The 15,235-nt window shown below is 39.2% G+C and overlaps 1 protein-coding gene across 1 annotated transcript in view; it reads right to left on the bottom strand.

Annotated features, from left to right (window-relative positions):
• Positions 1-15,235, bottom strand: part of SLC49A4 (solute carrier family 49 member 4) — a 105,094-nt gene that overhangs the window by 46,785 nt on the left and 43,074 nt on the right. The window contains exon 4 of the mRNA XM_058195366.1: positions 13,951-14,080. Coding sequence (XP_058051349.1) covers positions 13,951-14,080 — 130 coding nt within the window. The remainder of the gene's footprint in view (positions 1-13,950; positions 14,081-15,235) is intronic.

Here is a 15,235-nt window from a genome sequence, read left to right on the forward strand (position 1 = left end):
TGCTGAAATAGCAAACAAAATCCCAAAAAAATCACTCAGAGGGATGCAAAATTTTCTTCCAATAACAATTCACCTTCAATGCTCACTAAAGGGAAGCTGGGGAAATTCTTTCATCAACCTCATTCCATCAAATAAACATTGGCTGACAGAAAAGCCCCAAAGAATCAGCTTTTGTGTAAATGAAAGCAGCAAAAAGCTGCTATAACTTATATATATATAAGCAAAAAGCTGCTATCTGCTTAGAATGGTATAAATATTGCTTAACTGCTTACATTTGAGAACTGCAGGACAAGATAAAGCTTTAGCCCATATATTCATTCAGTGTTTAGCAGTATGCTCTTTATTGTGGATAAAATAACATCATTCAATGGGTATCAACACTGAATGCATAAAGAAGTTTTGGTATTATGGCAAGTTCAAGTTTCCTAACCAGTTGTTTTGCAGTTTATATGTTGCCAAAGGAAATATTTTTGTTAAATTCAAAACTACATATGTGAATGATGAAAGTGATTTTTTTTCTTATAAGAGAAGAAGACCTGATATATTGAATCCAGTTATAAGCAATGTTGAACTTGGAAGAACAAAAGATTCAGGTTTCCGAGCAGAGTCTAATCCAATGTCTGGAAACAAAAGTTTCCAACCAAAAATATGGATCCGATATGTATATGACTCTTTTGCCCTAATAAAAAAAAGGAACAACTAGAGAAGACACATAGAAATAAAATTCACTAAACAACAACCCTTTCATGCATATTCTCATCAGCAAAGGAAATTATCAGCAAATTAGAAACACAGGTCTACCTAAAAACCACCAGACTAACCAAATGCTCCACTACTAAAGTAACAACTCAACACAAGAGAAGCGATATAGAAACATTATTTAGATTAGTACAAACACACTGCAGCAACTCAGAAAACCAGAAAAAGAAAACAAACTGCCTGTACATTTTCCAACAAAATACCCATGCAACTTTATCAAAAAATGCCTGATGGTAACGTGAGGGAGGGGTGTCACTCATGTAGCCCAGTGGTCAACAGGCCGAAGTCTGGTAGTGGGCCGCTGCCCACAATCTGAGTTCTCATTTTACCAATCCTGGAAGGATGAAAGGGTGAGTCAACCTTGAGCGCCTCAGGATTATAATCCTGGCAGTGGGTACAGTTAGTCTGCAATACTGCATTCTGACCACTGTGCCACTGCAGCAAGCTACTGCATATAAAGAGAGCAGACCCCATTCCCTTCTAGCACTATGTAGTCTGGTAACAAATGTCTGCAAATAAATAACTGAGCTCAGAGACTACCAAGAATTCCACAGTTCAACTCTGAGAAACAAAAAAGGCTATGTAGCAAATTTCAAAAACCGCTACAAAAATATATGCAACCAAATAAAAACTGAATGCACAAATTACCACACCAAGCAAGAAGAGGACCTTCTGCGCACAAATTCCAATCGTGCCTTTTATAATTTTGTTAACAATAAACTTAAAAACTCAAGATCCATCCCACCACTAAAAGATTCTAACAACAAAGAATACAAAGACGAAACAGTTAAAGCTAACCTCTTCAACATTTTCTTTGGCTCAGTTTTTGTTAACAGCAATAACACATATCTGACATTCCACAAACGCACCAGCATTGAATATGATGACTTAACCCATATAGATTTCACAGAAAATAATGTTGAAAAAGCTCTTCATAACTTGAAACCATTGCTATCTATTGGACCCGATGGACTATGTGCATACTTCTTAAAAAAACTTTCCACTAATATAGCAGAACCCCTAAGCATAATCTTTGACAAAGCTTTCACTACCAGTTCCCTTCCCAAACTTTGGTCACTAGCCACAGTCATCCCTATCTTCAAGAAAGGAGACCCCAGCTTAGTTGAAAATTACAGACTGATCTCTCTGTGCTGCGTCACCTGCAAAGTCATGGAATCAATCATCAACCAATCCATTACCTCACACTTAGAAACTAACAACCTACTCTCCAAAAAACAATTTTGTTTCAGGAAAAAATTATCATGCAACTTACAACTTCTTCACTGTAAAAACATATGGACTACAAATCTTGATCAAGGCAAAACAATAGATGCAATCTACATAGACTTCTGCAAAGCTTTTGACTCAGTAGTACACGATAAACTTCTCCTAAAACTAAAATCCTATGGCATTTCAGGACCCCTTCACAAATGGATATCTGCTTTTCTGTCTAACAGACAACAAGTGGTCAAAATTGGCAATGCTCTATCAAATCCTGTTCCTGTCAAGAGTGGCGTTCCTCAAGGCAGCGTCCTTGGACCAACACTCTTTATACTATACATTAATGATCTTTGTGACCATATCACAAGTAATTGTGTTCTCTTTGCTGACGATGTCAAACTATTTAACACCACAGACAATACATCTATCATTCAAAAAGACCTTGATCATCTAACCGCTTGGTCTAAAACTTGGCAACTCCAAATTTCAACCAGCAAATGCTCAGTCTTACATATAGGAAAAAAGAACCCAAACACTAAGTACATACTTGATGGACATTACCTTACAAACGACCCCCATCCAAGGTTAAAGACCTTGGAGTTTTCATGTCAAATGATCTAAGTGCCAAAGCCCGCTGCAATTACATAGCAAAAAAGGCTCTAAGAGTTGTAAACCTAATCTTGCGTAGCTTCTTTTCCAAAAACACTACACTACTAACCAGAGCATACAAAACATTTGCTAGACCAATTCTAGAATACAGCTCGCCTGTTTGGAACCCTCACCACATCTCTGACATCAATACAATTGAACGAGTCCAGAAATATTTCACAAGAAGAGTTCTCCATTCCTCTGAAAACAACAAAATACCTTATCCCACCAGACTTGAAATCCTAGGCTTAGAAAACTTGGAACTCCGTCGCCTTCGACAAGACCTAAGTTTAACTCATAGAATCATCTATTGTAATGTCCTTCCTGTTAAAGACTACTTCAGCTTTAACTGCAATAATACAAGAGCAACCAATAGATTTAAACTTAATGTTAACCGCTTTAATCTAGATTGCAGAAAATATGACTTCTGTAACAGAATCATCAGTGCTTGGAATACTTTACCTGACTCTGTGGTCTCTTCCCATAATCCTAAAAGCTTTAACCAAAAACTTTCCGCTATTAACCTCACCCCATTCCTAAGAGGACCATAAGGGGCGTGCATAAGCGCACAAATGTGCTTACCGTTCCTGTCCTATTGTTTTTCTTTTCTTCTTCCTATATATATATAGATGCTTATACCTCCTAATATTTACTCATATATATGTTTATATACTATAAAATCCTTTTATATGATGTTGTGACAAAATAATTAAATAAATAAATATAATCTTATTTATTAAATCCATGATTGATCTGTAAATAGCAATAGCACTTAGACTTCCATACCCCTTCATAGTGCCTTTAAAGCCCTCTCTAAACAGTTTACAGAGTCAGCATATTGCCCCTAACAATCTGGGTCCTCATTTTACCCACCTTGGAAGAATGGAAAGCTGAGTCAACCTTGAGCCAGTGACACTCAAACTCCTGGAGTGAGCAGTGAGTTAGCCTGCAGTACTGCACTCTAACCACTGGGCCACCATGGCTCTTCCTTCCTATGGACAACACTTTCTTTCTATAGATAAAGGAACTATGTAGTTCCTACTTCAGTTATTTCCTGGAAAGATTTTCTGAATGATTTTGTGTCCCTTTGGAAGAATTCTATAGATGTTGTGGTAAACTTGCCCACTAAATAAGGAACCAAAGAGTTTGGAGCTTGATGCTATAAATATATTATTGGCATGCACAGCTACAGTGATCACTGGCCTCCTTGCTAAAGAAATGCAAAAGAGTCCCAGAGCCCCAAAGGTTATAGGTTATATATCTTTAAAAATGATACACAAGGAATAAAAATGTAACGTAAATTATAACATGAATTTTACAGCTGGAATGCAGAATCAGATAAAAATATGCAGGGATTTTAATACTGGATTTTACTTTTCAAAAGGGACCTCAAGCTTGCCCTTTCTGCTGGTACTAGCACCATCTAACACAGGAGTGTCCAACTCAAGGCCTACAGACTGGATCCGACCCACAAGAGGCCAGCTTGGAAACAGCAAAGGACAGCCCCAGGGTGCCTCTGCTAGCAAAAATGGAGCTGGGTGGGGGTCCATTTTCGCTGACAGAGGGCTGCAGGTGGCCGTCCATGCCAAAAACTCCTGAGCTCCGTTTTTGTTGGCAGAGGGCTATCAAAACAAACTAAAACCAAAACAAAAGGTGAAATGTTTCCTCTTTTGCATTTGAGCATGCAAGAATGATCAGGAAAGGAGAAAGGGAAAGAGGAAAGACAAAGAAAAAGATGGAAAGAGAGCAAGGAAGGATAAATAAGGAAAAAGGGGAAGGAAGAAGAAAGGAGAATGAAGATGGAGGAAAAAGAAGAAAAAAAAGGGAGGGAGGGAGGATTATAATGAGAGGGAGCGTCTCAGGGAAGTCCTGCCTTAGCACTTGGCCACCCCAGGTGCTCCTGACATGAGTCCAATGTCATGCCCACCATGGCCACACCCCTGGCCATACCCACCATGGCCACCCTCTCCCAGCCATCCGAGGTTAAACACAACCCTGATGCGACCCTCAACAAAATCAAGTTTGACACCCCTGCTCGAACATAAACAATGTCCTTTACTATGCCCATATATTGACTCTTTTCACACCCGGTTTGTGTTATCTCTCTCCTTCCACCTAGAGTAATCAGGCAGTTTTCATTTGTGTGCTCCTTCTGCTGTACAGTCCACAATTCCTCATAACAATAATGTCTATAAGGATCAATATGTTGTATATTTACTACCCAGAATATCCACTTTTCAGTATGCTTCCTTTTTTCAGGGAAAGTTAACAAAAATAGACATATAAACCAAACTATATTTTAAAAAAATACAGATTCTAAGCTGGTTCAAATCCAGGAATGAATAAAGCTAGGCAAAAGAGTTTGAAAGCATTCATCATTCAATATTTATATGTATATAACTTTAATGTGGGAACATCTTTTGATATACCTAAGACTGTACCTTCCTATTTTCTGATGAATTGAATGAAGCATATTTCTTTCAAGAGAAATTCTACAATTGGTGCACTGCCACGGAGAAAGCAATACTCATATTGGATTCCAAACTACCTTTCAGACCGCAACCGGAATATCCCCAACTAATCCTTGTGCACATATTGAACAGTACTGGTAATATTTCATTCTTGATTTCCAAACAACCTGTTTACAGACTACAGTTAATCTCTTAAATTGAGCCCAGCAGCTCAGAGGTAGCCTAGACAGCATGTTCAGCAGGTATTAAGACAGGTATTGCATCATTTAGCCATCCAACAATCAGGAAAGTGTATTGTGTACCTTTATTGTGCTCCAGGCTATCTTCCAGAGTGCATAGTACCATATAGAGATAATTATAATTACTGTATGTTAGATATATAACTCACGGATGTTCATAGAGAGTTAGAACAAAAAAGAATCACAAAAGATATCCAGGCTCTAAACTGTTAAGAACATTTTGAATTGAGTCTGAAACGTAATTGGTAATCTATATAGATCTATTACAGTGATAAGAACACAGTGGTGTATGCTCAAGTCAGCCACATAATTCAATTACATTTCATCAAATGAAGCTTCCGGAGGCCAAAAAATCCTGAAAAATAAAAGAATCTGAATCCACTAAAACAGACATTTTAGGAAAGCCACCAGGCTTGCATAGATTCATGGAAACACACGGCCGGACAAAATCAAAATAACAGGATTACATAAACTTCCTCCGCTCTCAGATCATCAATTCCACTCACTCAAAATACTCATATAGTAAACCTGACTGTTGAGAAGTCTAGGCCAGCTGAATACTGTTCCTAAGACATGTCAAGCTAACTCGGAAAAAAAATACTGTTAAGCAATGGGATGGAACAGAATCTCTGCATGGTCTTAGCAAAAGCGTTGAAAAAGATGGAGTAACTGGCAGTAACATTCTCATTCAGAATTAACTCCTGGATTAAATATCTGACCTGGCATTAAAACAATGGATGTGTTAGGCTAGATCAGTGATGGCTAACCTTTTTGCCATCGCGTGCCAGGAGGGGGGGGGCGGGGTGGTCCTGCACGTATGTGCCCACACACATAATTCTATGCACCCCGACCATGCAACCTCCCCTGCTCCCCCCGCTCCTGGCACGCAATGGCCCAGTTTTTCTCTCTCACCTGGCTCCAGAGCCTTTTTAGGAATTGGGGGGTGGGGGAAACGGCCTTTCCCACCCCCCTGGACGTCCTCTGGAGGCCAAAAATGGCCTGTTTACCAACTTCCAGTGGGACTGGAAGGCCCATATTTTGCTGTCCCCAGCCTCTGGTGGGACCGGAAGTTAGCAAATGGGCCATTTTTGGCCTCTGGAGGACCTCCGGAGAGTAGGGAAGGCCGTTTTCACTCTCCCCAGACCCCTAGAGAGGCTTTGGAGGCTGGGGACAGCAAAAAACACCACGTAGGCCTCTGGAGGCAGGAAACAGCCTGCTTCCCTACTTCTGGTGGGCCCAAAAGGCCTGAAAATCAGCTGGCCGGCATGCGCATGCGTGCCAGAGCTGAGCTCACGTGCCCACTGATATAGCTACGTGTGCCACCTATGGCACACATGCCATAGGTTTGCTATCACGGGGCTAGATAGTACTACTTCCTGTCATCTAATTTTCTTGCTCTGATTGCAACATGAAAGAAGACGAAGCAAACAGTGGCTGCCTTTTTTTGTCCCCATATAAAAGCGAGGGGAAATATTGTGGTTGATTTAGATTATGGTGGTTTTCTGATTTACTGACATCAAAGGGAGATTCATGTCAACCTAAGTCTAAACAAGAGGCCTCCTTCTGGAGTATTATTTGAGAATGGTGATGGCCCTTTTGAATATGCTTCATTTCAAGATCTTCAGGCTACAGCTATTATGTGCAATAGGTTTATGAAAATTGAATTTTCTGAAGCCTAACTGGGTAAATTTTGCTCTTTCTTCTAATAAAAACACATTCTCATTGCACTATGTTGATTATATCTGTCTACATCCATTATGTATAATATGTGGTGCACTGATGGTTCAATATGATTGATTATCTTCAATAAAATGTTTATTAGACAAGGAAAATTAGTGCAGTCAAATAGTATGATTCTATAATACATGATGTGCACATAATAACTATAATGCACACCAACAAGTATAAAACCTTCTACTGACTTACAATTTTAAAAAAAAACAGCCCATAATTTATTTTTTTAATTTTGCTCCAGGGAAATTTTGGCATTCTTCCCCCTACCTTTAATGTTTTATTAAATATTTTATTAATGCTTAATAATGCAATACTTTTGTGTAAATTGCTTTATGAGATTCATCAAAAGTACAGTATACATAGCCTATGGTAATTTGTTGTGGGCTGACATAGCAATAAAAATACCGTTTCTCATATTGATGATGCAAAGTTGCCATCAATGTTGATACTGATTAATATTCTTCTATGAAGTGTTACTGAACTAAAATGGGAAGATCCAGGTTTAAATCCCCATTAGGTATCTATAATTCATACTGGATCAGTCACAATTACCAGTCTAGGGGGGAATTCTTACTTCAGAGTTATTGTGCAGTTTTTAAAAAAGGAATAGAAGAATGAATTATCAGCTTGAGCTCCTGGAGGAAATATACTGAACAGTAGGAAGAACAGGACACAGAGCGAGTTGCATTCAAAACAGATACACATGATCTTCACCACAGCAATAGCACCTCCTAGCTTGAATTGGTGCAAAATTTTTGTTAGCGCCCTGGAATCTAAAACTAGTGCACTCATAAACTGAAATTATGTGGGAAATCTGTGGCTAAATATAAATACTAGATTTATTTATCATTATGTCCAAACTAGAATTTCTGGCTATGTGCTTCAAAACAAGCAAAAAATAAAATAATGCAGGACATAAAGGAAAGGGGGGGGGGTCTTAAAATGCCTAATTTAAAATTGTATTATGAAGCAGTTGTCTTATCATTAATTACTGATTGGATTAATTTAACTGAGGAAAGAGTTTTGAATATAGAAGGTTATGGTTTGTTATATGGGTGGCATGCCTATTTATTATATGATAAGAAAGCTGATAAGATATTTAAAAATAATATAATCAGAAATGCATTATTGAGAGTCTGGAGGAAATATCAATATAAATTAGATGGAAAGATTCCAATATGGGCAATCCCGAGACACATGATAGAAAATATAAATATATATCAAAAGATGGAGGTAGTTACTTATAAATAACTCCTTTGTATGGAAAAGGGGGAATTACAATTAAAATCCAGAGAAAAGATGGGGGAAGAAGGGAAAAATTATACATGGTTTCAGTATGGTCTGGACCGAAATTGGGATGATCCAAGCGAGGGAGAGGAGGCACGTCTTGTTGAGTCTGTTTGGGATGAGTTTGACCCTGTGGCTCCCGAGGACGTGGACAGGTTGTTGGGGAGGCTTCACGCCACTACATGTTTACTGGACCCGTGTCCTTCCTGGCTGGTACTGGCCACTCAGGAGGTGACACGAGGCTTGCTCCAGAGGATTGTTAACGCTTCTTTGTTGGAAGGGGTTTTCCCTGCCGCCTTGAAAGAGGCGGTGGTGAGACCCCTCCTCAAGAAGCCCTCTTTGGATCCAGCTATTTTGGGTAATTACCGTCCAGTCTCCAACCTTCGCTTTGTTGCGAAGGTTGTAGAGAGTGCTGTGGCGCGACAGCTACCCCAATACCTGGATGAAGCCGTCTATCTAGACCCGTTCCAGTCCGGCTTCCGACCCGGTTACAGCACGGAGACAGCTTTGGTCGCATTGGTGGATGATCTCTGGAGGGCCAGGGACAGGGGTTATTCCTCTGCTCTGGTCCTATTAGACCTCTCAGCGGCTTTTGATACCATCGACCATGGTATCTTGCTGCGCCGGTTGGGGGGATTGGGAGCGGGAGGCACCGTGTATCGGTGGTTCTCCTATCTCTCCGACCGGTCGCAAACGGTGTTGACAGGGGGGCAGAGGTCGACCGCGAGGTGCCTCACTTGTGGGGTGCCGCAGGGGTCGATCCTCTCGCCCCTTCTGTTCAACATCTATATGAAGCCGTTGGGTGAGATCATCAGTGGCTTCGGGGTGAGATACCAGCAGTACGCTGATGACACCCAGCTGTACTTTTCCACCCCGGGCCACACCAATGAAGTTGTTGAAGTGCTGTCCCGGTGTTTGGAAGCCGTACGGGTCTGGATGGGGAGAAACAGGCTCAAGCTTAATCCCTCCAAGATGGAGTGGCTGTGGATGCCGGCATCCTGATTCAGTCAGCTGCAGCTGCAGCTGGCTGTTGGAGGCGAGTTATTGGCCCCAAAGGATAGGGTGCGCAACTTAGGTGTCCTCCTGGATGAACGGCTGTCATTTGAAGATCATTTGACGGCCGTCTCCAGGAGGGCCTTCCACCAGGTGCGCCTGGTTCGGCAGTTGCGCCCCTTCCTTGATCGGGATGCCTTGTGCACAGTCACTCATGCGCTCGTTACCTCTCGCTTGGATTATTGTAATGCTCTCTACATGGGGCTCCCCTTGAGGTGCACTCGGAGGCTTCAGTTAGTCCAGAATGCAGCTGCGCGGGTGATAGAGGGAGCTACGCGTAGCTCCCACGTAACACCGCTCCTGCGCAGACTGCACTGGCTACCTGTGGCCTTTCGAGTGCACTTTAAGGTTTTGGTTACGACCTTTAAAGCGCTCCATGGCTTAGGGCCTGGGTACTTACGGGACCGCCTGCTGTTACCGCATGCCTCCCACCGACCCGCACGCCTCACAGAGAGGACTTCTCAGGTGCCGTCCGCCAAGCAATGTCGGCTGGCGGCCCCCAGGGGAAGGTCCTTCTCTGTGGGGGCTCCCACACTCTGGAACGAGCTTCCCCCGGGTTTACGCCAAATACCTGACCTTCGGACCTTTCGCCGCGAACTGAAGACACATCTTTTCATTTGCGCGGGGCTGGCTTAAGTTTTATCGATTTTAAATTTCTGATTACTAATTTTAAATGGGGTTTTAGTTTTTTATATATTTTAAAGTTTTTAGGCTAATTATAATAAGTTTTTTAACTTGCATTTTAAAACTGTATATTGTATTGTCTGTTTTTTTTTACTTTTGCCTGTACACCGCCCTGAGTCCTTCGGGAGAAGGGCGGTATAAAAATCAAATAAATAAATAAATAAAATAAATAAATAAATATGGACAATTACAAGCTAGATGGAAATTAGATCAAAAAATAGGTATTAAGCAAACTGAGGATAATTTGTTAAAACAAATGAGAGATCAAGGTCAACAGCATATTAAGAAGTTGTATAATGTATTAGTAGAAATAGACTCAGAGACTGAATTGGTTAAGGATTGTATGATTAAGTGGGCACAAAATTTTCAGCAACCAATAATGTTGGAAACTTGGGAATGAATTTGGGTGAGGAATGTTAAATTTACACAAGCGCAAAATATGAGAGAAGATGTTTTATAGATGGCATTTAGACCCCAAAAAGTTGTCATGTATGTATCCTAATGTACAGGCTAAATGTTGGAGATGTGATTGTGAAGATGCCACTTATTACCATATATGGTAGACTTGTAAAAAAGTTAAAGCATTTTGGATTAAAGTATGGTGGATCATGCAGAACATTCTGAAAAAGAAGATTAAGTTTACTCCACAGTTCTTTCTACTAGGAATAATTATGGATTGTACAGCTATAGAGACTAAATTGATTTTGAACTTAATAACAGCCGCAAGACTTTTGATTGCTCAATATTGGAAGAAAGAAGAATTACCTACAATTGAAGAATGGACACTCAAAGTATCAAATCTGGCAGAAATGGCAAAAATTTCTGCTTATTTGAAAGACTATACACAAGAAAAATATATTTTAGAATGGAAAATGTGGATTGATTATATTCAAAATAAGTATCAGATAAAAAAATATCGAATAGCATATGAGTAAATTTAGGAAATATTTTGTATTAGATATATTTTTGAAGGAGAGGGGAATTGAGAGTGTGATTATATGGAGTGACTAGAGATTATAATTTAAGATTATTTTGGATTATGATTGTTAGTTTTGATACCCTGCATTTTGTTCTGGGAAGTCGGGGGTGGGGTAGGGGAACTGGGGGGGTTTGAGGGCAGAGGATGGAGTGATGGTTAATGTACAGGGATTATTGAAGATGTATAAATATAATTAATGTAGGGTCGGGTCTGCCCAGCTACCATTTTAGAATGGTGGGAGGAGAAAGGAGGAGAGAGTAGGAGGTAGGAAAGGAGGAGAGAGTAGGAGGTAGGAAAGAGGAGAAGAGGAAGGAAGAGGGGTAGAAGAGGGAGAAGGAAGGTATAGGGTGGAGGGAGGAGAGGATGTAGCTAAGAGAAGGGGAGGAAGGTCTGGAAAGTAGAAGAAGGTAGAAGAGGGAAGAGAGTTAAAAGGAGGGGGTGGTGACTGGGCAAGTCCGACTAATTGTATATGACTGTACATTGGATGAGTTGTTGGATATGAATGTAAAAATAAAACTTTTTTATTAAAAAAAAGCCAAGCAAAGACCTATGCTTAGTTCATAAGATTATTTACAAAAATGTTCTATCTATAAATGAATACTTTAATTTCAACCATAATAATACAAGGGCCATCAATAGATTTAAACTCAATGTAATTCACTCTAATCTTAATTGTAGGAAATATGACTTTTGCAATAGAGTAGTAAATGTCTAGAACAATCTACCTGATCCTATTGTTAGTCTCTGTAATCCCCATACCTTCTACCATAAACTGTCTACCGTGGACCTTTCATGTTTCTTAAGAGGTCCCTAAGGGGGCGTGCATAAGCGCACCAGCGTGCCTACCGTCCCTGTCCTACTGTTCCCAGTTATATGTATTCTATGTGTTTATGGCTATGTTTTGCCAATTTATATCCTTTTTTTTTTTTGTGCCAAAAAAATTTCATATGTCCATGTCTATGTCTACTCTATAACTCGTTATCTTGTATTTGTTGACAAATAAAATAAATAAAAAATATAATAAAATAAATAAACAAGAAGCCAAAAACAAATCTGGCATTGTATTCTGATTTATTAATTGGAAATCTCAGTTCAGATACGACTGTAAACAAAAAAAAGTTGCAGAGATCCTAGGTTATTTTAATTGTTCCCAGGGCCATAAAAAGTCAATGGAGGCAATAATTGCTATTTGTAAGTAATAAGCCAGAATTCAAAGCAATTTCACATTTTAAGTGTGAAACACATATACTGTTTATCCGAATATCTATGTTTTCTGGCTAAAATGAGTTTACATAGTATGATTAATTAAAAATGAGCTCCTTTATAAACCTCACTCATCTGATCAATAATGCCTAGGTCTTCATTAGGTTTTAAATGATCAGGAAGTTTCCAACAAATAATACTGCATGTGGATATATTCACGAAAATAATTACCCCTAAAGGTACTAGGTAAAATATGTCTGCCCTCAAAATAATGAAATCTGCAGTATATTATACTTCATTGAATACATACGATGCCTTATCTGGTCAGGTAAAAGCAATTCTCCTATGAGTGGATTACTTCTAAAGTACTGCTTGGGAGAAAAATATTAATGAAAGGTAACTGAAAGATAAGGTGAATAAAGAAATGGAAATAAAGTAGATTAGTGTGCAACTATAAAACTCAAGTAGTTAACAATGAATTAGACTGTTTTTCATTAATCAAAGCATCAAGAACCAGAAACGTGTACTACTTAATTCTCAATTATTTAATTATTATTAAAATGTTAGTAAAAAATGTTTTTATAATTCACTCTTTAACTTTACAGGAAATTTGGATTCTGTGTCACAAATCAGAAGTCCTTTTTAGTTCTCAAGTAGAGTCATGTCAGTACACATTTTATACTCTACCTCCTGCTCTAGTTGTTATTCGGGTTTTTATTTGACAGTAACATTTTTACAACACAGCTTGGTGACAGACAGGATGCAGGCTCTCAGATGACAATATGGGTAAGATTGCCAAATGTCCTAAATAGAATTGCCACTTCCTTTTTTAGCATCTTGGATAGGACACAATTTGTATCAATCATCTCATTCTGTTTGCGATCACCAAAAAACGGATTGTTTCTTAATCAACCAAAATATTCAATTCGTGCAGTCTCTGTGTCTACAATGCAAACGTTCTTTGCAATAAATGTATTTAGAAGTCATCTCTTGAGCTCTCAAAATATGCAAGTGGATGATGGAAAGAGCAGAACTGAGAGAAATGCATGTAAATAGAAAACTAAAAGTGACGTTTTCAAATAGCAGAAAATTAATTATCAGTTAATGCCATCACTGAAAAAAGGAGGGGACTTATTTCTGAAAGAATACAAAGAACAACAACAACAAAGAAACCACCAGCATTTATTACTGCTTGGTAATAAATTAATCTTCTTGAGAATTTGTTTTATGGAAAATAATTTCATTGCGGGTCTGCCATTCTCAATAGACCTACAGTATTACCTACTGTTTGGAAACATAATAAATGTAGTGCCTATTTTATTTTCTAGTCACAATTGGCTATTGATGTGAATTTCCCTTTTTTGATCTTCAACATTTATTAGATACCCTTGTCCATAATCACTTCAAGTGAACACTTAACATAAGAAATACTATATTACATGTTATACCATACTTAATTAAATGAGATTCCACAATTTCAAAATGTAAGAAACTCCAGCAGAACTCTGTATAACATTAAGGCATTAAGGCATTAAGGCATTAAGGCATTAAGGCATTAAGGCATAAATAAATAAATAAATAAATAAATACATACATACATACATACATACATACATACATACATACAGAAACTGTATTGACTTTCTATCTAATTTAGCTATCGTATACATACCTGAGCAGCCTACAAAAACTTCTTCCATAGCTGAGCCTCTGACTAGCTGCAGCCACGCTGGGTGGGAATGGAGGACGTGATGGGAAGTAAGCTAGCGCTGCGGAGAATATCACAGCCACAATGCCAAATTCTATGGGGACACAATTGAAGAAAACAGAGGGGAAAAATGAATTATAATAAAATATACATATGTTGCCCAAAAATGTTGCCAATCTGTTTTAAAATGCTATGGGAACAACAGAGAATATGATCTGGAAAGCAGCTTACTAGATCCATGGAATGATTCATGGATCCATGGAATGATTCATGGATCCATGGAATGATCATACAAATATTGTCTGATTGCAATCCCCATTCACTGAGCAATTATTACCTATTCTTTCAATAAACAATAGCAGTAACTGGCAGTAATCACAGAAATGGAATAAAATGACAAAGGTAGACACTAAAGTCAAATACATAAATTTTAGTTTAAAAGTGTGTGTGTGTGTGTGTGTGTGTGTTAAGAATTAACAACTAAAGCGACAAATTTAAATAACAGAAAATTAATAAGAAGCTAATGGCATAACTGAAGAAAGCAACAGGCTTTTATTAAGGGACTAAAATGAATGAAGAACTAAAAACACTTTAGAGGAAAGAAAATATAACTTCCATGAGTTTTTCCTAAAAGAAAACTGCAGTTACGCTATGCAAATCAACACTGAGATATATTTTTGTCATGCTATTGAATGTAAGGAAAGTTAAGCTGCAACAAGACTGTCATACTCTAATTTCAAATGAAAGGGATGAACAACATATACCAGCCAGCAGAAATAAACAGTACAGTAAAATTTTTGATTTTTATTTTATTTATTTTATTTTATTTGCATTGGTCAAACACTTGGTTTAGCACAGTGGTCACCAACTGGTGGTCCGTGGACCACTGGTGGTCTACAAGAAAATTTTGGTGGTCCACAGAAAAATTATTTTGGGTGAAGGCTGGAGGGAAGCGTTGCTGGTGGCAAAGAGCCAGGGGGTCTTGTTCCAGCGGGGACTGTATCATTGTTGTGTCTTGCCCGCTCTCACCGCAGCCGGGGTCTGCTTATCTGCTTCCGAACGCTGAAGAATGTCCTCCCGGCCCCAGCCCTGGCTCCATACCCAGACAGGCTGAGGAGGGGGCATCTCCCGGCCCCAGCCCTGGCTCCATGCCCAGACAGGCTGAAGAAGAGCAAGTATCTCCAGCCCCCAGCTCTGGCTCCATGCCCAGGCAAACGGAGCAACTAGACCCCTCCCCCTCCTCCACAGC

This window comes from Ahaetulla prasina, chromosome 1 (genome assembly GCF_028640845.1).
Source record: "Ahaetulla prasina isolate Xishuangbanna chromosome 1, ASM2864084v1, whole genome shotgun sequence".
Classification (NCBI taxonomy): domain Eukaryota; kingdom Metazoa; phylum Chordata; class Lepidosauria; order Squamata; family Colubridae; genus Ahaetulla; species Ahaetulla prasina.